The sequence below is a fragment of the Anabrus simplex genome, chromosome 1 (assembly GCF_040414725.1).
Source record: "Anabrus simplex isolate iqAnaSimp1 chromosome 1, ASM4041472v1, whole genome shotgun sequence".
Lineage (NCBI taxonomy): Eukaryota > Metazoa > Arthropoda > Insecta > Orthoptera > Tettigoniidae > Anabrus > Anabrus simplex.
The window spans coordinates 498,444,972-498,470,036 of record NC_090265.1 but is presented as its reverse complement, the minus strand read 5'-3'; the positions used below and the strand labels follow the sequence as shown (position 1 = coordinate 498,470,036).

General features: G+C 39.4%; 1 protein-coding gene across 1 annotated transcript in view; it reads right to left on the bottom strand.

Annotated features, from left to right (window-relative positions):
- Nucleotides 1–15,391, bottom strand: part of LOC136857016 (uncharacterized) — a 227,929-nt gene extending 212,538 nt beyond the window's left edge. Inside the window, exon 1 of the mRNA XM_067135358.2 lies at nucleotides 13,607–15,391. Within this exon, the coding sequence (XP_066991459.2) occupies nucleotides 13,607–15,047 (1,441 nt within the window). The 5' untranslated portion in view covers nucleotides 15,048–15,391. The remainder of the gene's footprint in view (nucleotides 1–13,606) is intronic.
- Between the last annotated feature and the right edge of the window lie 9,674 nt (nucleotides 15,392–25,065).

The window sequence follows — 25,065 nt, the reverse complement described above, 5'->3', positions numbered from 1 at the left end:
AGATGTTTATGTAAATTCCGAACAGTCTGTACATTTGCATTCTTCCAAAGTTCCGCTACTAGTTGATTCTCTCTCGCTGCTTTAAAATTTGTAAATGAATCAATAGCTGCATGCACTTCATTGTAAACCGGTGGTATAATCTTTCCCGGAGGTGTTTTATTTCTGAGATACAGATCAAATTCAAAATAATCTTCAGGTTCAATCAATCGCTACAGATCTGCATTTAGGGCAGTTACCCAGGTGGCAGATTCCCTATCTGTTGTTTTCCTAGCCTTTTTCTTAAAAGATTGCAAAGAAATTGGAAATTTATTGAACATCTCCCTTGGTAAGTTATTACAATTCTTAACTCCCCTTCCTATAAACAAATATTTACCCCAATTTGTCCTCTTTCTATCACTCTTTCCTTTATATACACGGGCTGCTATAGCAACTCTCCATTCATTTGGTATAGCTCCTTCATGCAAAGAATAATCAAGTAAGTACTTCAGATATGGTACTATATCCCAACCCATTGTCTTTAGTAAATCCCCCGAAACCTTATCAATTCCAGCTGCTTTTCTAGTTTTCAACTTTTGTATATTACTGTAAATGTCATTGTTGTCATAGGAAAATTTTAATACTTGTTTAGTATTACCCACCTCCTCTATCTGGACATTATCCTCGTAACCAACAATCTTTACATACTGCTAACTGAATACTTCTTTCTACCTTTTGAAGATCCTTGCATACACACTCCCCTTGTTCATTAATGATTCCTGGAATATCCTTCTTGGAACCTGTTTCTGCCTTAAAGTACCTATACATACTCTTCCATTTTTTATTAAAATTTGTATGACCACCAAATATGCTTGCCATCATGTTATCCTTAGCTGACTTCTTTGCTAGATTCAATTTCCTAGTAAGTTCCTTCAATTTCTTCTTACTTCCACAGCCATTTCTAACTCTATTTCTTTCCAACCTGCACCTCCTCTTTACCATTCCTTACCACCTTGAAGGTACAAACCTATTTTCACATTCCTCAACAATTGCTTTAAACCCATCCCAGAGTCTGTTTACATTTTTATTTACCGTTTTCCACCGATCATAGTTACATTTTAAAGACTCCTCATGCCTGCTTTATCAGCCATATGGTACTGCCTAATAGTCCTAATTTTAATACCTTCCCTTCTTTCACATTTATTTTTAACTACGACAAAAACAGCTTCGTGATCACTAATACCATCTATTACTATCGATCACTATTAAGTAGGCTACTGTTTTGAAGTATTCAGCCAAAATTATTGCACTGTCATAATCATTATGGGCCACCTTTCCATTCGTATCCTTCATCAGAAGTGTAGGGGGAGTATAATTTTGTTTGGTATTGTTTAAAAGTCCTATAATAGTCTCTTGTTTTATGGCAATTGAAAGCTTCATCAACAGATTTTAATATTTCCTTCTGATGGTTCCTTTTAACCCTCCTGATTTCTTTGGCCGTTAATCATCTTGCAAGCTTTATGCCAGCTTAGTATTGCTATATCACACTCTTCATTCCACCATGCATGTTTTTTTCGTTTTTTAACGGGAGCAATTTCTTCTGCTCAGACTTTTAATTAGTTAACAGTGGTCAACAAGTTGTCACTTAAAAGCATTATGTATTACTCGAAGTATAATGGATTATTAATGACTGAACTAGGATCATACATTCTTTTCCTAATGAATTTTTGCAGTTTATTTTTCCTTTTAGAGATTATTTGATTTTAATCTTTGAGATATAATGATCTCAATCAACACTGACACCACCAAGAACCCTTACGGTACATGTAATTTTCTTTATGAAATTTATGAAATGAAATGGCGTATAGCTTTTAGTGCCGGGAGTGTCCGAGGACATGTTTGGCTCGCCAGGTGCAGATCTTTCAATTTGACTCCCGTAGGCGACCTGCGCGTCGTGATGAGGATGAAATGATGATGAAGACTACATATACACCCAGCCCCCGTGCCAGAGAAATTAAACATGATGGTTAAAATTCCTGACCCTGCCGGGAATCGAACCCAGGACCCCTGTGCCCAAAGGCCAGCCCGCTAACCATTTAGCCATGGAGCCGGACTATGAAATTTAGGATCCATGGGCACATGATCTATCTGAGACTCACCTAACTTAACATAGGACATTTCCAAGTCATTAATTTATGCAGTTTTCTGTGAAACCTTGTTGTCTCCAAAATTCAATTAACCGTTCACCATTCTTGTTTGTCAATTTATGTGCTGGCCACTTCCCCACCACTACACGAAATCTCCTCTCACGTCCAATCTTTGCATTGAAATCTCCAAGTAAAATTTGAATATTAGAATCGGTATATTCGTAACCAATTGGTCAAGTTCATCCCAAAATTGATCCGTTCCCTCCTTGTCAGTTCTGTTTGGTTTTTTTTTCATTTGTAGGTGCATGAACATTTATCAATGTGTATATCTTGTTTTCTACTTCAATCGTTAACAATGCTACTCATGAGGATTTTAATTATTATTATTATTATTATTATTATTATTATTATTATTATTATTATTATTATTATTGAAAATGTAGGTATTCCAACTGCTATACCAAAATGTCACTGAATTCAAACATGTTTTTACAGAAATGCTTCAATGGATTTTATTGTTGCTTATTGAAATAGATTTTCAATGTAAAAATACGAGTACATGAGAACCAATTGGAGTTGCAGGTTACCATTAGTGGTTAAAGGCCACAGAGCAGGAGATTTTCACAATCTTTTTTATTATTTACTTGCATTAGTCAAGAAAAGAAACAGTACGCTACCTCTGCTGACCAGGAGGAACCTGAAAATAGATCTCTACAAACCAAAGCAGATTCATTTAAAGGAGTCAAAACAGCAATAATATCTAGGGGCCAATCATTAAAAATGAAAAGAAAAACAGAACAGATACAGAAATCTAAGCTAGAATTCTGGCAACAAAAAGGGACAAGCAAAATCTCGGGAACTAGATCTCTCTCAGATGCACAAAATTGGAACTTACAAAGTACTACTTTTGCAGATAATGCCATATAGATGTAGGCCTAAGGCTTGGACAACGAGAAAGGCTGACATGGAATAAATTAACAGAACGAAAAGATCCATTACAAATAAGATCTTTGGACCCGTATTTGACACAGCAACTGGAGAGTAGTGAAAAAAAAGAGAGAACTGCACTTTGAAGTCACTCTGTAAAGATGAATGGTTCAGACATGTTCTGTTCTGGTTTAAAATAAACATAAATTGGAGCAAGTATCGGTATTTTAATTCCAAAATCATAGAAAATTAGAATGAAGCTACTCATTGTTTGTAGAGAAGTAAAACTAATAATACTTTCAATTACTGTGCCACAAATCATAATTTTATCAACGTCATTCCAGGATTTAGGCCACTGACCTTTTGCTGTCCTTAAGATGCTATATTTTTCTAGAACAGCCTACGTCTCTCTTGTCTTAAGGATGGTTGTCGTCTTGACACATCAATTCTAAAAACAATGAATCACGTCCAGAACAGGTGTTACACAGAATTCTGCTCATAGATCATAGCAATGGAAACGATGAAGCTTAGATCTTCAGTTCATTTCAGCACCAGTTATCACTTATCAAACTATAAGTTAATATTTGTTTCTGACAGCCCAAGTTACCTTGTAACGGTTCAAATCCCGTTACAAGATGATATCTGTATTTTTATTATTGTATGATTTTATCTGTATTTTATTATTATTATTATTATTATTATTATTATTATTATTATTATTATGTCAGTATTATTATTATGTTATCTGTGATATTGTACTATTATTGTAATTATCCGTTTTATTCAATTTTGCAATTGCCTGTTGCTTGCAAGATTGCACTTAGATGTATGCATATATACGTATGTGTAGATTATCATTAAACACCTGTACAGTGAGAATTGTTGTATACATCAGAGATTGGAAGTGACGTCGTTATATTGCGACACCACTGGCGATTCTGCCAAGTCATCGCTACTCCATGGCTATGTCATTGTATTTATTTAGATATGCGCGCACGAAGTCGATCGCCGCGGGGCTATTTCACCACTGTGTGTAATATCTGTCGCGTAGGTGGGAGTATGTCATTGTTATTTCTGGAGATTACGTAGTTGTGTCAACCAACGTCTATATAAGGTGGGTGCACATTGTAGCGTCAGTCATTACTTATACGGATGCAGTACAGTGAAGTAGTCTACTAGATCAAGAGGCCTTAAGTGGTCAGCCAACCAGTGTGAACGAGAGATGGTGAAGACTCAGTGAGCCAGTATTGGTCATTGAGAGAGTGAGACCAAATGGTTGGTCCGTCACTTAGTGGAAGACGCGGACGCAAGGCTTACCAAGGAGTCAGAGAGGGCAACCCTGGACCTGCCAAGAGGTCATACTATATTGACTTACAAAGAAGTCAGATGATATGGAGAAGAAGCAGTCGCAAGGATGTATCACCACGTTAGGCGTGACACATCTACAGTAAACACCAGAGCAAAGGAATACGTCGTAATTACACTAAAAGTGTTGAAGGTACAGTCAAGTGAATCAGTGAGGGAAATATTTCGTATAAATTGTTAAATGTCCGGTCAAGAAGAATTCAAATTCATGCCTAGTTTCTTTCTGTTGCAATGTCATAATTTCATATTCTCATCTGTTTTATCGCAACAAGACTCACTATTTTTTTGATATATTATTTAAAGAATATATATTGTTCTATCAAACGAATTCATAGTTTCATTTCATTGACAGTAAAATATCTTAACCTCGAAATTAATGGGGAAACCGAACGCCAATCTCCTTTTCCCAGAACTTATATGGTATGTTGTCAAAAGTAAGCTTATTACCCCACACCCTAGAGATAGTCAAGAGTCTCATTCTATTATTGCTGTACTGAGTGACAGCTGGCGCCCTTCAAATAACGTATGTGTAAGTAAGCAGGTAGCAAGTAAGTGTGAGTACAAGGTTCGACGAGTGTGTATTTTATTTAATGAATATTAATTTCCATAATTTTCATGTTAAACGCAGATATTCAGATTTTCCAAGTTAAATCCAGATTTATATATACATGTTTGTAAATTTAGTTAGTCAGACATTTAGGATGTTCTCAACCTCTGTGAAAAAATGCTATATACAGCGAGTATAAAAAGTATTCATACAACCACGCATATTTTAGAAAATAATGAATTTTTCTGTAATAAGGTAATTTAAGGTTGTGCGAGTTATTGGCCCACAGCACCCGAGCTTGGTGGTGGGGCTGCCACCTACGCCTCCAAGCCTGCTGTTTTCTGTTGGGATAGTCTCACTTAGGCATAGATATCAAGGATAATTAAATAAAAAACCACCTATTCAATACTTTCCACGTTTAATGTGGTTATTATCTACATGATTTTATGTAGACTCATTTGGTCAGGTACATGTTTCACCCATTATTTTGGGCATCTTCAGCCTGTAAACAACCTTTAGGTCAAGGTTTGGGACCTTTTTAACTAATATAAACATACTAATATATGCACTATATACAACATATACATTATATACAATATATACAAACATAAGTCAATACAGTATTTTGGTCCTAATCTATTTAATAAGGAAAATGTCCAAAACTAAAATGGATCTTCTTTTCGGTGAAGAGGATTGCAAATCGGGGTTTATGTGACCCCTATATCATATTAAGTACTTGACGTATCGTGTCTGGTGACAGGATGTGTCGTCAACAATAAGTGGAGATTTGAACTGATTGTAGGTTGGTCAAGATTGAAAATATAAATTTAAATTGAATGTGTTTTAACTTGGCAGTTCTGGTTAACTTAAAATGTTCAAAACTAAAAATAAAATGAAACGGATCTTCTTTTTTCTTCTTGAGAAGGGGTGATATTAAAACTGGAGCTTGTTTGACCCACGATTTTCATTTTCATGTTCTTGACGTAACTAATATTTAAATGTGTTGTCGTGTACAAGTGGAGATTCAAAAGCCGATTGTTGTAGGTAGACTGGTCAAAAACGTTGTGAATGAAACTGTTAGCGTCTTGACTTTGGGTCTCATGTAACGTCAAGGAATTGACAAGAGTAAAATATTTAGCTGTTTCATAGTTTTAGGCTGCTGCTTAATTGGGAAGAGACATCCTAGACATCTTGATACAGTCTTGTGTGAAAATTGTTCCCGTTGATGTGTTGCTTGGTCTTTGGGAGGGATCTTAAGAATATTTGTTCAGTTAATACTAGATGGATCTGTCTGTTCCGGCAGCGCCTGTCTTGTCACCATTTCTACTCCTGGTGTTGTAAAATAGTCTCACTTAGCCGTTGAAGATCCCTCTTGGACACAAGGCAGTGGTTTTCCTCTTTATTTTACCCCAAGAGGAAGGGTTGCCTCCTCCGCCAATTTTGCCGTACCAAAGGTCTCCTTCTCCGCCTCAGTTGCTGTTAAGGACTTCACCAGAGCCCCGTTAGCAGTTACTTTTCAGGGTTCCTGTACAGCTACTGTAGCGGTCCTGGAGCACACAAGGTTCCCGCTGTACTTCACCCTTACAGGCTATCCCCTACTTCGTACCGTGCCCGTCCCCCACGACGTGGACGAGGGGTTGGACTAACATTTTGTTTTCATATTGTTTTTTTATGGAATAAATAAAGGTATTTGAAGACTTACATTAATGATCTTTATTCTATCCATAAACCTACCTTAAACGTATGAAAAATTCATTATTTTCTAAAATATGCAGGGTCGTACGAATACTTTTTACACTCACTGTATCAGTCTCAATCCATTCAACTTGTTTGTAAAATTTAAATGTCTATCATATGTGACATCACGACCAAAGTAGGTAGCTGAAAACAGACAAATGCTCAATTTATTACAATTTTTGTATGAATAGGGTGTTTGGCTTGGAATGTCATCTTCTTAGTAATACTATAGAGATTTTAACATTGCAGCAATGAGTACTTTGCTGTAGCTTATACAGACCTTCTGATGTCAGCCTGCCATTTATATCTACGAGGGCTATTTTTTTTTCAAGGTCCGATCGGTCGCGACAGTCAAACGCCCGCGAATAAATGATGAACCGCTGCGCAGATGTGTTGCGCAACATCTCCGAAATGACCGTTATGCGCCTCACCTCAGTCCCGTCAAATACTTTAATATTACAATACCGGACAGCTTGCTGTTTTCAGCGAGAAAGTCGATAGTGCTGCTACCTACATGGCTTGGTGTGACCAACTCCTCAGTAACATATTGCCATCTGTATGATTCTTGGCGCACTGCCGTGTTGTTTATAATGTATCGATGTTTGTTACTATAATCTTACATTGCAGTTATATTCCAAGGAAAGTGTTATGCGCTGAACAAATTACCCAGCAATATAATGAGCATGGGAACTGATAAGGACCGCAAGTATTAAAAAGGTAATGACGTGTGTTGTGGTTACATTCTATGCTCCTTATAAAGGGGGAAAAGATCTCTATAGGTCGACGCCCCGAACAAATAGCATTTTAATGCCCCTTATATTAAGAAAATCAATCAAATACTCTACTGAATTGTCAGTGGGACGTAAAACCAATAATATTAACAAATATGGAACTCTAATATACTCAAACTTGAGGGTCCACATTGTTAAACAGTACCGTACCATAGCATAATGGTTATCGCGGTAGTCTTGAAATTGAAAATTGAAGGCCATGAGTTTTGAATCCAGTCACCTTTTTTTACTGTAAGAAAATAATAATAATAATTTTCTTTACGTCCCACTAAGTACCTTTACGATTTTCGGAGACGCCGAGGGGCCGGATAATAGTCCCGCAGGAATTATTGTACATGCCAGTAAATCTGCCTACACGAGGCTGACCTATTTGAGTACCTTCAAAAATACCACCGGACTGAGCCAGGATCGAACCTGCGAAATTTGGATCAGAAGGCCATCGCATCAACCGTCTGAGCCACTCAGCCCGGCGTAAGAAAATTATTTCAGTGTATTATTGGCATAGGCTTGAGCATCACTCCAACTAATTTAATACGTGTGGGTGGTAATTCTTCATGCATACATTTGTGAAAGAGACTTTAGGAAATTCTGAACATTTCTTCCTTGTCAAGAACATCGTAGTTCACTCACGTTACCCCAATATACAGAGTATTATATATATATATATATATTATGTATTTCTGTCTTCAGAGGTAAAACAGAAAATTCAAAGTACAACAAAAGCGAGATAGCAGTGTGAGGTATGTTCCCCTGTAGAGTTCGGGAAGATCGGCTGTACCGAAGAGAGAAGAAGTCAAAATAATGGACCAAAACTCCAGCTCCTTAATTACAGCTCCTCTTTCCCAAAATCTTAATAAATCATGGATGTTGTTAAGTCATCTGCCCCATCTGGTGCTTTGGCTGAATGGTTAGTGCTTCGTGCCCTCCCCCCCCCCCCCCACTTTTATGATACCTTCATTCTTCGGAGTGTTGGATCTCTTCGATTTCCCTTCTGATTAGTGTTAATAGAGGATGGCTGGCCAGTTGTACTTCCTCTTAAAATAATCACCACCACGGAATGGTCAGCGTACTGGCCTTCAGTTCAGAGGGCCCTGGTACGATTCCCGGCTGAGTCGGAGATTTTAATCGCGTCTGTTAATTCCTGTAGATCGAGGGCTACGGGTTTGTGTTTGTATTCATATGCATCTTCAAGTATATACAACACACCATACGAAAAACAACCACAGAATCAAGCAATAGTGAGTACGGTATAAATCCCTCCACATATGATTGCTGTTAGGAAAGGCATCCGGCCGGAAAACTAGGCTAAGTCCATACAAAATCCTGCGCTAGGTAAATGAGAAAAGGCTAGAAAGAAGAGGAGAGAGTAGTTGTTAAATATTTCCCCCAGAGGCTGGGTGGATCCTCAAACAAATAGACATAGCGAAAGGCACGGCTAACATAATTCTCGTTTGGAGGTTTATGAAACAGGCATTTCATTATTTTAAAATTTCATTCTTAATTATTATGATTATTCAATTATTTTAACAAAAATATTTCCAATGAGTGTGGTGCATTCCTCTCAGCTGTAGCATAGACAAGTATGCAGTTCACACCAACACTCTAGATGTCACCACCGTCGCTGTTCGCACTCCACTCAATGCTGTTGAGATAGAGCTGTCCGGTATTGGTGTATTAAAGTATTTGGTCCCGTCGGTAGTGAACGTGCAGCGCGCTCGTAAACATGGCTACAACGATCGCTTCTCCCGCCAAGTGTGAAGTGCGCGGTGTAATTCGATTTCTTCAGGCTGAGGGGTGCAATGCAGCCAAAATTCATCGCCGAATAAGCCGTGTGTATGGTGAAACATGCATGAGCGACAGCAAAGTGCGACAATGGTTCAGGAACTTTACAGCAGGGCGTACAGACGTCCATGATGCAGGCGGCCAGGGAAGGAAGCGTGTGTCAGCCGATGATCTTGTTCAGCGTGTGGATCAGGCAATTCGAGAAAATCGTTGGTTCACAATTTCTGTGTTGAGTGCTTCGTTTCCTGAAATTTCCAGGTCAGCTCTCTACACAATTGTGAGTGAGACACTTCAGTACTGCAAACTTTGTGCGAGATGGGTTCCGAAGATGCTGTCTGACCGTCACAAAACACAGCGAATGGGCGCCGCTTTAGCGTTTCTCCAGCGCTACCATGATGAAGGACCGGATTTTTTGAACAAAATTGTCACACGGGACATGACATGGGTTCATTTTGAAACGGAAGAAACAAAAGAGCAATCCAAACAGTGGATGCATTCGCACTCCCCGAGTAAGCCAAAGAAATTCAAGCGAACATTCTCCAAGAGAAAGTGTATGGCCACTGTGTTCTGGGACCGGAAAGGAGTTCTGTTGGTGGAATTCATGGAACGTGGTTCCACCATCACTGCAGCCGCATACTGTGCGACTATTCAACGTCTACGACGGGCAATTCAGAATAAGCGGAGAGGGATGTTGTCATCAGGCATTGTCCTCCTCCATGACAATGCTCGACCGCACACTGCAGCTGCCACCACGAACCTCCTGCAGCGTTTCCAGTGGGACGTTTTCGATCACCCAGCATACAGTCCGGACCTGGCTCCATCAGATTTTCACCTCTTTGCTCACATGAAACGCTGGCTAGGAGGACAGCGTTTTGACACTGACGACGCGCTGCAGACCGGTGTACAAAGATGGTTACAGGCGCAGGCGGTGACGTTTTACCAAGAGGGCATTGACAAGTTGGTACCACGCTACGACAAATGTCTCAATCTGCGAGGCGACTATGTTGAAAAATAGCTGTGATGTATCAGTAAGTGTTACGAATAGAAAAGTGTCAAATTTGTATTGCTGTTTCATTTCGTGACCATTCGGACCTTGAAAAAAAAAAATAGCCCTCGTAGTTGGAAGATGATGTTTGCTTATCGACACTTTAATGTGATGAGGTGTTTGGTTTAACCACATTTCCAAATGATGTAGCACGGCAACTGACAATGCTGAATGCTTTCTCATAATCAATAAAGGCTAAATTTGTTTCCATATTGAATAGGGCCTACAACTCTTTCTTTACTATTGTGCGTTTTGTCAAAGAAACACACTGTTTATAATAAATCTTCTTCAACAGAAACCAAACCCCATGACACCACAGCCCTAATGGACCTCAACCTACCAAGTGACTGCTGCTCATCACGAATGCCTGCATATTACAAGGTGAAACGTGATCAGCACAACAAAACGTCTTGGCCATTATTCTTGGTTTTCTAGACTGAGGCTGCTATCTCATTGTTAGATAGCTCTTCAATTGTAATTACATAGGCTGAACGGACCTCTAACAACCTCTCAGATCCAGGTAATACTTCTACTTTGCCAGGAATCAAACCAAGGTTTCCAGGTGAGAGGCAGGTATGCTACCCTAGACTGCATGGCGAGTGGAAAATTGCATCAACTAGGCCTATCTACTTTAGCCTTCCATTGACTATATTTAGAGCCCTGCATGGATCCAGATATTCGCAAAAACTCCACGAAGTTAGTGTCTTCGCGGATACAAACTGTATGGCAGTGTGGATGATATTGCTGATAATATCTAAATAATGACATTTATTGATTTTCACTCCTGCATGCTCCTCTTTTTGCTTTGTCACGCGGGATACTAGAGGACTAGGGCCGCTTCGCGGCTTCTAACCTGGGGGCTTATGCCCCCAGACCCCCTTTGCTTGATCCAGACCAATTGTCTAACCAGTCCAGACCAATGGCTTTGTCACTGTCCAATGGTCTAACCAATCCACACCAATGGCTTTGTCACTGACCAATGGTCTAACCAATCCAGACCAATGGCTTTGTCACGCGGGATACTAGAGGCCTAGGGCCGCTTCACGGCTTCTAACCTGGGGGCTTATGCCCCCAGACCCACTTTGCTTGATCCAGGCCAATGGCCTAACCAATCCAGACCAATGGCTTTGTCACGAGATTCATAAATTCAAAAGTAGCGCCGCTGTACTAGGACTAGTTCTTTATATGAACAGCTGGCAGCTCTGTCCACCGCACGATCAAGTCCTTCGCGAGATGCGAGCGAGACAGAAACAAATTACAGTGCAATCACGCCTGGATGTGTGGCGCTGGAAAATGTAAGGTGTTCTGAACTTTTGCCCAGGCGTCAATTCAAAAGACCTGCACCTGGCAAGCCGAACTTGTCCTCGAACACTCCCGGCACTAAAAGCCATACGCCATTTTACCCTTCTTAAACAGTCGTATGACACGAACACTTTTCTTTTCTGTAACTTGTGGATTAAACACTTTCATCAGCAGTTATTAACTAAAGTTTTTAATCTAGCTATAAGAGTAGATCTTCCATATTTCAATTCCTGGAGATTTCCTGTTTTTGGAGTTCTTAAAAGCTTCTTCCACTTTTGACATAATTATCCATAGGGTCTATTTCAGCCAGTTGTTCTGGTATCTCAAGTGATTTCCAGATGTTGATCCTTTTGCCATTACCTTCTTTTTTTTTTCACTTATGGATGCAATTATAAAATAAATCAAAGAGGTAGGTAATGGGGATCTCAATACTTTGGTATTTGCTGATGTTGTAGCTACACGGGAAGAGAGAGAGCTAGAAGTACAGAGAAGATTAGATGAATGAAACTCCACATTTAAAGAGTACCTACTGGCTGACAATAAGTAAGAGCAAGGCCATAGCAATGAGAATGAGCAGGACATCGACCCAGTGCAGCCTTATGCTACAGGGGAGAAAATTGAATGTATGGACGCCTTCAGTTAACTGGGAAGTACAAAATCAAGTGTTGGAAAAATGCAGACTAGAGTAAGAAAGGGATCCAAGTTCTTCCGTAGGACCTAGTGTGAGACAAGGGAGTTCCTATGAGAGCCAAACAGACCCTGTTTAATAAAGGAGAACTGATCTAACTACAAATGTGTGAAATGAAATCTCTGCAGTCAACCATGCAGAAGAATAGAAGAGAGAAAACTGGGAATGAGGATGTCAGAGAAGATGCAGGTGGGCTTGTCAATGGCAGACAGACTGAGTGCTGCATGATTCACATGGTTTGGACATGAGAAAAGGATGAAGGGGGAGCTGCACCAAGTCAATAAATTACTAGGATGGGAATATACAGTAGGAAAGACCAACTGGACGACCAAGGAAGAGGGGGCTAGATCACATCAAAGATGCTCTAGAAACTAGAGGAGAAAATTGGAAAACTATAGTAAGAAGTATACCAAGATAGGGCAAAATGGAGGCAAATCATTCATGAACACCCTACCTGGCTTGCTGGAAGGATGAAGGATACAAAGATAAAAATGATGATTCTTCAAACATCATCAAGATAAATAATCAGTCATATGAATAAAAGTCTTTCAGAGATAGGCTGGTATTCCACAATACCTGTCAGTCCCCTTACCAATCTCAAATGTCTGACAAGGTCAGGAATAGCACCTGAACCTATGTTACACTATGGAGGTGGATAGCAACACAGGTTATCACACAGACATTGTGTGTTCAATACACAAAGGCAGTAAACTTACGCCATGATGCCCCATGGTCCTTGCATTTTAAAGCAACAACAAAAATCAAAAAACATTATTAACTAGCTGCAAAGGCAAGTAATTATTACTGTGTATTTTTACGGGCTAGACAAGGATGCACTGCATGTGTGTGTGTGAACAATCGGTAGCCAATTTCTGTAGTCTCTACACGAGTGAATTACAGATCATACATCCACAACAGGCTACGCAACGAACATCTTTTCATGGATGATAATTTGTTTTCCTCTCAAAAAGAGTAATCACCACGATCATAAGCATGCTTCTAAAATGAATGTCACACTATGCCAGACACATACCACATAAAAAAAAAATGCTCTTTAAGAAAATGACAGGATAGTATTAGTAATAGACTAAGTTGCTCCTATTCTTCAATAGCTCATGTTGGTAATCAAGAATTACACACTTAAAAATCTGAGACTGTCCGTATCTGTGCTAGTAAAGTGCTAACTTAGCCTGACAATGAAGAATATTCCTAAATTCATAACGAAATGACTCTGCAACATATCAACCATTCACTTGGTTATTCTTCCTATACTCAAATATTATTAATTCATCAACTCACCATTATGATTGCCAGTCTTCATCCGAGGAGTAGCTACACCTACAGCTTTCTTTGGTGCCTGTGAATCACCAATATCCTCAGACATTCTTGAAGTAGTATTATCCTCACTTTGGAAAACTTCTTCCTCATGTAACTTAGTTCCCAATTGTTTATCACTATCTAGATCATCAAGTGAAACCCACTTCCGTGGCAAAGAACTGAAACTAGTTGAATTGACATGTTTTGATTCACTTCCAGTAGATTTTCTAGTTGTTACTGGGCTTTGAATTATCTTCACTGGAGCAGAAATTCCACTGTGTTCATCACTGCCAGAAGAATGCTGGCGTTTCAAAACACTGCTTTTATTTTTCTTGCAATTGCTTTTAGAAACTGAAACTGTCTTAGATTTGCCAACATTTCCCACATTTTCAGACTTATTACTGTTAGAATTTTGACTGCTGGAATTTTGTTTCACTACTGAACTTGACTGAGATACTGATGATGGAGGGGCAGACTTGGTAAGAACATCTGAATAGGTGGGCCTCATGGGACGAACTTCAGCTACAATTCTTGGCTTCCGAATACCATGATTAATTCCTTTGCCATCATTCTCCAATTCTAAGTGATCAGACACAGTCTGTGTTGTCTGCTGTGTTGTAGATGGAATAGGTCTAGGTCCACTGTCTGAGCATCCAAAGGGGCTGTAAGTTCCACTCTGATTAGGCACCCAATTACAAACAAGATTCTCAATCAACTGAGCTTGATTACTGGAAGATATCGTTTGGAAACGTTGAGCATGCTGTAACTGTCTTCCTTGCTGTGGATGATGGTGGCGTTCACTGCCCCCAAATAATCCATAATCTTTAATGGAACTGGATCCAGATCCTTCTATAACTGCACTTTGATGATACGGCACAAAACCTCCCAAAGAATGTGGGATGGTCTCCCTAGATCCATCAGCAGATACCATATGGAATGTCTGAGGAACAATGCCACCAGTATTATCTGCAGGTGGTCTCCCACTATACACAACATTAACTACATTTCCTCCCCCAACATCCATCATAGTTCCAATTACTGGTACATCATGATTTTCTGTCAACATACCTAGTTGTTGTTGTCTAGCTGCAAAATAATAACCATGTTGCTGAGGAATTTCACCTTGTTTTGATAGGTGTGAAGAAATATCCATTTCATAATGAGGTGGATAATCAGCAAAAAACACAGGATTTTCACCACAGTTGGCTACTATTGATGGATGTGGGATATATGAGTGCACCGATCCACTATTGGCATTAGTCACCGATGTATATTCGGACCAGATATGAGGTGAAGAAGCAGGTGTTGGCGGCGGTGTTAAGCCCAAAGGATTATACTGACCATCATTATTCTGAACATCAGCTGTCATATGTTCAATAATTTCATCAATGGACCTCTTTTGTAGTTTGGCACGTTCACCCATTATTTCAAAACCTTAATTTCTACTCACTTCCTGTACCTTACGTTGTAAAGATAATGACACAGTAGACACGCAAATAAGAAATTCCATATTAAGCATTCAGAAATATATGCAGTAGGCCTATACATATATATATCAAAACATCCCAAGGCAGCAAGTAAACGTAGGGTTATTGGCCACTGACGAAAAGTCGCTTAAAAGATTAAAACGTGCAGAATTGTTAGTAAAATATACTCTCTTCAAACAACAACGCAAAGTAATACAAAGGGCACTTCTTTCTTTCACAAGAAAACTCTCATACATATAATGTTTAATGTGTTCGTCAACTTCCCCCGCCCGACACCGAAGCCATCTTAGCCATTTTGTCAAATACATATCCGCCGGAATAAGACTAAAAAATCAATAAATTGTATAATGAAAAGAAAATCACAGTTAAAGGGGCTTTAATGAAATGCTAAAATTATAATTATTATAAATAAATATATATCTCAGATATAATTTCTGATGTTTGGCATACTGAATTCAGTAATTAACTTTTCATAAACAGCACCGCTCGAGCACCGCATGCAATCGTGTAACTTGTGAATATTGTGCTGAATGTTAGGAATGAAATGTAAGGAATAAGACTGTTGATAGCCTTTACAATTGCTCGTCAGCTCCTGATCTCAATCGTATATATATTGTTGAAGAGGAAAAATGTCCTAGCATAGGAACTTTGAAGTAACTCCCTCCTAACATCTGTCTCTTCCACATTCTCTTTGGTCCCTTTTGACCTGCACGACAATGATTATCGTTTTCCGACGTGTTGTCCTGAAAGAATGGAGAGCAATCATGCATCAGGGACAGTAGCCTATGGTTTTTCAACCGAACTGCTAGTACAGCGAAAAACTATTAGAATGGTATCTTCTCAGTATCTTCTCGTAGTTTCAGGACGGACCCAACTTACCTCCTTATTCCTGGATATCACTTGCGCTTTTTAATGCTCGAGGCATTAACACAATCCTTCCGTGTCTCGTCTTTTTTCCATAAAAGAATAACCACCCCATACTTCATTCTTTTGCGCCTTCCGTTGTCATGTCGACTGAAACTAAATAAAGCACATGGATCCGACTAAGATGAAGTAGTAGTCGGGATGTTAGGCCTACCTGTCAACTGTCGTTCAACCATTGGCATACAATATAGGATAGGCCACGGGAGCTCATACATTGTGGCCTGTTTGATAGCCACAGGGCTATAGCTGAGTGTGGCATTCCTTTCACTTACCGGCCTTTCATTAATTCCTGTTCTTCTCTGACCCTGTGGATAGGCTTAGAAGTTTTGCATGACCTACAGTATATGATTTCCCCCCCCCCCCCCCCCCTTGTCTTTCATGGCCCTCCCTTTTCTCAGCCAATACCCTCGTTCTTCCAAAGGTTGGAATTCCTACTCTCTCTCTCTCTCTCTCTGCTGCCCTCTCCCTCGTGGATGGAGGCATAAAATACATTCCCTGTCTGTCATAAGAGGTGACTAAATAGGAGGCTTAGAGTCTCTTGCCTTGGGAATGTGAATGGACATCTTCAGGGCCCCTGGCTGAGTGGGACATTGCTTCCACTTACTCGTGCCAGCCTCCTCACTTTTATCTTTTCTGTCCTATCTCCTGTGGTCAGCTTTTGTTCACTTCTGACCCTGATGGTATTAGATTTGTGAGGTGTTGGGAGTCTCATATTCATGCCCTTCCCTTGTGCCAATACCCTCATTGTTGAAAGGTTGGAACTTGTCCATTTTTTCCTCTGATTAGTGTTTAATATATAGGAGGGTTTACTAGTTGTACTTCCCCTTAAAACAATAATCACCCCAATCATTTTTCCCCATTAGCACACTTAGGCATGGAGTGGTGACCACAGAATCCTCAGTAGAGACTGACATCACTCCAACTTAATGGTGATGATCCCTTATATGCAGGGGTGATAGAGTAGGCCCACATTCATAATAACCCCTGCCTGTCATAACACACAACTGACAGGAGGAACTTCAATAGTTCTTAAAATGTGTTTTCAACCACAGGGCTCCTAGCTGAGACTGGCATTACCTGTGCCAGTCTCCTCAATTTCATCTTTTCTATCTAACCTTCCTTGGTAACAGGGAGGTACATCATGGCTGAGAAGTGATATTATGAATGCAGAAATTTTCCCCCGGAACACAAGTGTTTATCGCAGAGACAGGAGAGAATCAAAAGGAGGGAGAGTATTCATACTGGTGAAAGTACAATTGGTAATCTATTTTTTAAAAAGGATGAGAATTGATTACGATTGTTGTTTTAAAGGGCCTAACATTTAGGTCATAGGCTCAAGGATAAAAGTCTAGGTGAAAAACTCGTCTCTAAAGATAAGGGGCAACTTGATGCTTTCAGGGGTGTACAGACCTAGAAGGGGTGATGCTGATGGAGAATGACTTGATAAGATAGTCGGCTATGTAGACAACAACACAGAAATGTACGTGATTGTAATGGGTGATCTCAGTTTACCAAATGTTAGCTGGGAAGATAATGCAAATGATAGAAAGCGTGACCAACAAATGGTAAACAAGTAAATCTGGGGACAGCTGAATCAGAAAGTGATGGAAATTACTAGAGGTAAGAATATTCTAGACTTGGTGTTGATAAATCCAAATTAGCTCTAAAGAGAAACTGAAGTGATAGATGGTATAAGTGATCATGAAGCATTTTAGCTGTAGTTAAAACTGAATGTACGGGGCGAGTTGGCCGTGCGGCTGTGAGCTTGCATCCGAGAGATAGTGGGTTCGAATCCCACTGTCGGCAGCCCTGAAGATGGTTTTCCATTTTCACATCAGGCAAATGCTCGGGCTGTACTTTAATTAAGGCCATGGCAGCTTCCTTCCAACTCCTAGGCCTTTCCTATCCCATCATCGCCATAAGACCTATCTGTGTTGGTGCGACGTAAAAGCCACTAGCAAAAAAAAAAAAAACAATGTAACAGAAAGGAAGGTTGTAAAAGTAGAACTATTAAGCAATAGCCTACCATGTGGTGGATAAAGGGAGTTGGAAATTATGATCAATAGAAAATAGTAAATAAAAATGTAAACAACATAATTATGCGATGAGTGAAAACGTGTATGCAACCTTAAAGGTTGTAAGCAATGGTAAAGACCCACTATCCTATATTATAAAAGAGAAATAAAGAGTTCTCACTGCTGGGTTCCGTGGTTCAAATCCCTGACACTCCATGTGAGATTTGTGCTGGTCAAAGCGGAGGCCAAGATCTGAAATGAGACAAGGGAGAGAAAGAAAATAAGAGAAAGGAGTAAGTCTTGTTAAAACAAATCTCCCTTTAGCTCCTAATTTTTCAATACTCACTTCTTTCTCTCATTTTCTTTTTCTCCCTTGTCTCATTTCAGATCTCGTACAAGATTACACTCTTCAGATTTGTTCTCTGCTATCAAGACCATATCGTCCCAATGCAATTTTAAGGAGTCCCCTTCTCCATACAACTATATATTTGAACACTCCATCATAGTTTTACTCATCAATTTTATTGTAAGCTTTTAAATACAAGCAGTAACATAACACTCACAAATGTAGCTCCATATAACTACGGATACGAGAAGACAAGTTCTCATAGGTTTATGTAGTATTTGAATTACATGTCTTTCAACAAATCTTTAAAGAGACTTTAAAAGTTGTATGTTAATCATTTTATTAGTCACACTTGTTCATGTTGTCATACTTGTTACAAACCTTTCAGCTGATGTTATCTTCATAACTCCTTTTTATAGTGTTTTATAAGACATGTTGAAGAAAATACTTTTTTCAAGAATTTTTAAGAACACAACCTAAGTAGTGCATTTTAGTGATGTTAATCTTTTCTAGGCAGCTGAAGATGCCCAAAATGGGGGCAAAATACGTCCTGCTTTATTAATTTTATTATGTACAGGGTCTTTCACTCAAAGCGGGGCTGGCCGGTCGGCAGGCGCAGCGCAGCGGGTAGATGGGTGAGCTGGTCAGACAAGCACATGGCAAGTCACTGAGTTTGGGGCCGGGAGAGTGCCCATATAAATAGCATGTAAATAACAAACACACATAATAATGGATAATCAAAGTAAAATAATTTCTCACCTTGTCACAGAAGATGTTGAAAATGTCCTCCACCTGCATCTACACATTTCTGGCTTCATCTAAGGAAATTTTCATTCATAAGCATTAGTTCATCTACCGAAATAGCCTCAATTTCTCTCGTGGTATTTTAAGTTCATCTGAAGTGTGAAAATGGGAGTGTTGGTGGCAGTAACTGCAGACAAGATAATAGAGCCTATAGTTTTTTAAACCACAATCACTGGGCAGAGATATAGGAATCACATTCTCGTACCATTTTTTAACAATTAACGGAAAATGAACGCCAATCTAGATATTTCCAGCAAGACTCGGCAACCACGCATACGGCTAATGAGTCATTAAGTTTAATTGAGGAAATTTTTGACAACAGGGTAATTAGTAAACGATTGTGGCCCGCAAGAGCCCCAGATCTTACGGTTTGCAATTTTTATTTATGGGGAAAATTGAAAAATAAGTTTTATGCAACAAACCCTCACACTCTAGATGAACTAAAACAAAATATCATGAGAGAAATTGAGGCTATCTCGGTAGATGAACTAATGCGTATGAATGAAAATTTCCTTTGATGAAGCCAGAAATATGTAGATGCAGGTGGAGTACATTTTCAACATCTGCTGTGACAAGGTGAGAAATTATTTTACTTTGATTATGCATTATTAGAGCCTCTGTGACTCAGACGGCAGCGAGTCGGTCTCTCACCGCTGGATACCGTGGTTCAAATCCCGGTCACTGCATGTGAGATTTGTGCTGGACAAAGCAGGTACTCTGGTTTTCCCTGTCATCTTTCATTCCAGCAACACTCTCCATTCTCATTTCGTAGCATCTATCAGGCATTAATAAATCACTTTGGGAGTGGCGACCCCATCGTACTAATAGCATATATTTGACTCATTCATTACATCCCTGACCCGGTCAATGACTGGAAAACAGGTTGTAGGTTTTCATTGTTTTCATATGCGTTATTACGTGTGCTTGTTATTTACATGCTATTCATACGGGCACTCTCCCGGCCCCAAGCTCAGTGAGTTACCATGTGTTCGTCTGACCTTCAGCTAGCCCATCTACCCGCTGCACTAAACCGGCCAGCCCCATTTTGAGTGAAAGACCCTGTATATGTAATTCATGTAAATATAAGTTGTATTTGTAAGTTGTACCTATTTAAAAAGGAAAAACTTATTTCCTCCCCAATTAAGTCACATGCCACATAGTTGAGCATCTTGTCTCCTTACTATCAAGTCTTCCCAGCCCAGACTTTGCAACAGTTTTGTAACACTACTTCTTTGTTGGAGATAACCCAGAACAAATAGCGTTGCTTCCATTTGAATCTTCTCCTGTTCTCATATTAAGTAGTCCTGGTGCAGGTCCCATACGCTGGAACCATACTCTAATTGGGGTCTTACCAGAGACTTATACGCCCTCCCCTTTACATCCTTACTACAACCCCTAAATACTCTCATAACCAAATGAAGAGATCTGTAATCTTTCTTACCAAGCTTGTTAATATGATTACCCCAATGAACATCATTCCCCATGAGGTACTGTCAACCCATCAACACAGTTTACTAATGTCAGTGGGTTGGGATGTAGTACCATATTTGAAGTATGTGTTTGTTTACTGTTCGCAAGAAGGAGCTATACCAGAGGTGTTCACGCTGGGAATTCTGTCCTGCGGGCGCCCAGCACTGTAAGTGGGTGGGCTGGCAGGCGATGAGCACAGCATATGCTAATCAACCACAGTGATGTGGCTATGTCACAGGTTGTGAAGATTGGGTGAAGTTCTTCCAGTTACTCTTGATCACTGCTGCAATACCAGAGTATGAAATGGAGGCAGAAAATAATGAAAGAAAGACGGCAGAAATCCATGTCATTTTCAATTTACGTTGTAAGAAATGAGTTATTTATGTTCATTGCAGTTTATGTATTTTGACCGGACACAATACAGGCCTGTCCGACTCGTTGGCTGAATGGTCAGCTTACTGGCCTGATTAATTGTTCTGGCTCGGGAACTGGGTGTATGTGTCTGTCCCAACACTCTCCTCTTCATATTTAGACAACATACCACACTACCAACTACACAGAAACATGCAATAGTGTTTACATCCCTCCATATAGGGTTGGTGTCAGGAAGGGCATCCGGCCGTAAAACAGGGCCAAATCCACATGTGCGATGCAGTCCACACCCGTGACCCCACAGGTGTGGGAAAAGCGGTAGGAAAAGAAGAAGACAATAAAGAGTTAGGCCAACAACCTCAAGTATTTAATGTACATAATTAAATACAATTTTCACTATTACATCTTAAGAGGTTATTTAGAAACTGTTCTAATATGGAGTCAAGGTGGATAAGCTGTGGCTTGTGGTTGTTTGGGTAAATTATCTGATAAACTCGTCAAGAATCCAATCATGCTTACCGGGAATAAAATCAATGATGTTATTTATTTGAAGGCATACTGTATATCTATTTGTAGTAAATATGGATGTCGTCACTCGTAATGAAACTCCCTCTAGCCAGTTAGAGGCTCTCTCTTATCACTGGATGCCTGTTAAATTTTAAATACTATTTTCAGAAATTCAGTGAACAGGGAAAGTTACACAACACTGTGCAAAATCATTGTTGCACTGTAGAATTATATTACTTTTTGCTTAATGAATAACAGGAATTTTACTTTTTTTTAAATAAAAATACTGTCATTCCCATCCAAGGAATTCTAAATCGTAGCTTGTACAATTAAACCCTGTATTTTTGTAGACTGTAACACAAAAATTATAACGTATCAGTTTTCTTTGAGTGAATAAATATAAGAAAATAAAACTGACTCTTTATGTCAAGCGCAGTATAAATCAAACCGGAATATCTTGACAAGGTCAGAATTTTTTTGTTCGATTATAGAGTTTTATTTTAAATAATGTATCCCAATCAACACTTCACTGAGTAATGGAGGAGAGTTTCATAATCACAACCGAACGTCAATGCTCCAGTTTCTATAGAACACTTTCCCGCCTTGTCAATAGTTTACATATTTTATTATACTTAATTACCATACATGTTTCGAGAGCTAACTACTCTCTTCATCATCGGTGCCAAAAACATCAAAACTAAATCTTTGGAATTGATATATTTGTACAGATATAGTTATCAACAGAACAGTTATATATAAATCTTGAAATCGTTAAAATATTTCTTTGTGTAACCAGTTGAAACTGAAGAATTTGACGGTTAAAATGGCTAGTATGTTTATTATGTAACCGGCAGCATAGCAACAAGTAGCATCTCGCTTCGTAAGGTCATTGACAGCAAACAAACGAGCCAGGACATGTTTGTTTGGTTCAGACTAGTGTAATTTAATTTTTATATTACACCAAACAGCTCTAATCAATATCAATATACCTTTAACTTTCGCTCCTTCAAGCAAGATAAATACAACTATAGACAGCCGAATACCTTTCCTTACTCCCACAGCTAGTTAAAGAAGACTGTTATCTTAACACATTCAACTTTCACTCCTTCAAGCCAGTTAAATACGACTACAGACAGCTGAACGGAGGCCGAAGGGGTAGTATGTGGTCCTGTGGGTTCACTTCTTGCTGGTGGAAATGTACTAACAAAGCACAGGAAATGCCATTTATTCCTACCAAATCCGATACATGCATGTCCACGCCGTGGCCCCTGGGCAACGGCTACACCGTGTGTACACAGCTAAGTCATGTAAGGACGAAAAAGCGAGTTCCCAACACTTCAAAATGGGGACCCACCAGCTAAGGGAGACGACCCCGAAAGAAAACATCGGCCCTCCAGGATTGCTGGGGGGTTAGCGTTGGGCTGACCACCCAATCTGTAAAAAACTCTCGTTACTAAATCTGAAGAAGAAATAGCCGGCCTGATCTTTTTACGACGACCTCGAAAATTACAAACCATTATTCTCGTCATTATTCCGTATTGAAAATAGCTAATCACAAAGTTTATACAAGAAGTAATTTTAATTCCACCTATTCAATTCAATTCAAATTAAATTTGTATTCAATTCAAATTAAATTTGTATTGAATAGGTGGTATTAAAATTACTCCTTGTATAAACTTTGTGATGACCTCGCAAATGTTTAAAGGACTTGAGAATTGGTTCCTGGAATGTTTTAACTCTTTACCAAGCTGGAAACCTAAGGAAGTTGCTCGATCAGCTGGATGAGTATCAACTAGATATTACTGCTATTCAAGAAGTGAGATGGGTTGGTGAAGGAGTGATACAGAGAAAAAATTACATGGTATTCTATAGCTGCCACATGAAGGATCACATGTTTGGTACTGGTTTTATTGTCAATAAGCAGATAAAACACCTTATCATAGATTTTTGGGCAAAATCGCATAGATTGTGCAGACTTAGAATTAGAGGGAAGTTCTTCAATTACAGTCTTATCTGTGCACATGCTCCAACTAAAGAGAAGAGCGACGAAGATAGAGATTCATTTTACGATGAATTGGATGAAATTTATAATGAGTGCCCAAGAGCAGACTGTAAAATAATCTTCAGGGATTTGAATGCAAAGATAGGAAAGGAAGACGAATACAGACCTTGTATTGGAAAATATAGCTTGCATGATATTTCTAATAATAATGGAATCAGGCTTATACTTTGCATCCTTGAGAAATATGGTAGTGGGAAGTACAACTTTTAATCACAAGGACATACATAACATGACATGGACGTCTCCAGATGGAAGTACTTTTAACCAAATTGACCACCTCCTAATAGATGCAAGACACTTCTCTAACTTGATGGATGTTACAAGTTATAGGGGGGCCAATATTGACTCTGACCACTACCTTGTGGTAGAAGTCGAATATCTAATGCAAGAAAGGTACATGGATCCAATGCAAGAAAGTTCAACAGTGCTCGGCTGAAGGAGCTCGAAATTGTTCTCAGATATGCTAGCTTGCTTAATGAGGCCCTGACCGATTTGCCTAATAGTGAGAGTATTGATGAAATCCGGAAGAATCTTAAAGAAACACTATTAAAAACTGCAAATGAAGTTTTAGGAAGGAAAGAGAAAGTCTGGCACAACAATTGGTTTGATGAAGAGAGTGCACGAGCAACAACCTTAAAAAATGAAGCATACAAGAGAATTCAACAGAGGAACCACACCCGAAAAGCAGTGGAAGAGTATAGAACTTCCAGAAGATAAGAAAAGAGATTGCAAACAGAGACAGTATGAGAGGAAAGAATTGGAAGAAATGGAATGGTTGAAAGGGATGAATGATGTGAGAGCTTTCTATCAGAAGTTAAATAAAAGTCATAAGGATTTCCTGTTGTGTGTGTCCTCCGCATCGCAAGCTCTGCGCCTACAAGCTCCGCAACCCGCCGCAGCACCGAAGTTTCTTGCAGCTACAAGGTGTCTCTACTGTGCCTGGCACGCTCACCGATGACGTCAGCCAGCGATATATAAGGAGCTTCGTTCCGAGCCTCTCCAGGACTACCCCAATGTTCGACGACCAGACCACACCACAAGTCAGACACGGAGGCATTCCTCTTAAAAACGTGTTTTGAACAGGTGGACAAATTGCTGGCCGTGAAGTTTCACTTCTGAACATTGCCTCATTATCCTGATCCCTGTAGCCACGTCGAGCCCCGAGTATAGCATTCTGCTACTCCCTTTAGTCCTCACCAGTGCTCTGACATCCACCTTAGCATTCTGCTATTTGAATAAATTAATGCTAGTTCCTTGCAAATATAAACCTAGTACCAGCATTCTGTTTCTCTCTACAAGTTACGCTTGTAATTTCACAGAAGATAGTTTTCGACTGTCGGGACAATTTATTAGTGAAACAGACTATCTCCTCAAGATAGAACTAAGTGTATATAGAACTCTCATATAGTATAATTGTACATATGTAACAGACATTCAATTTAAGATTTAATTTC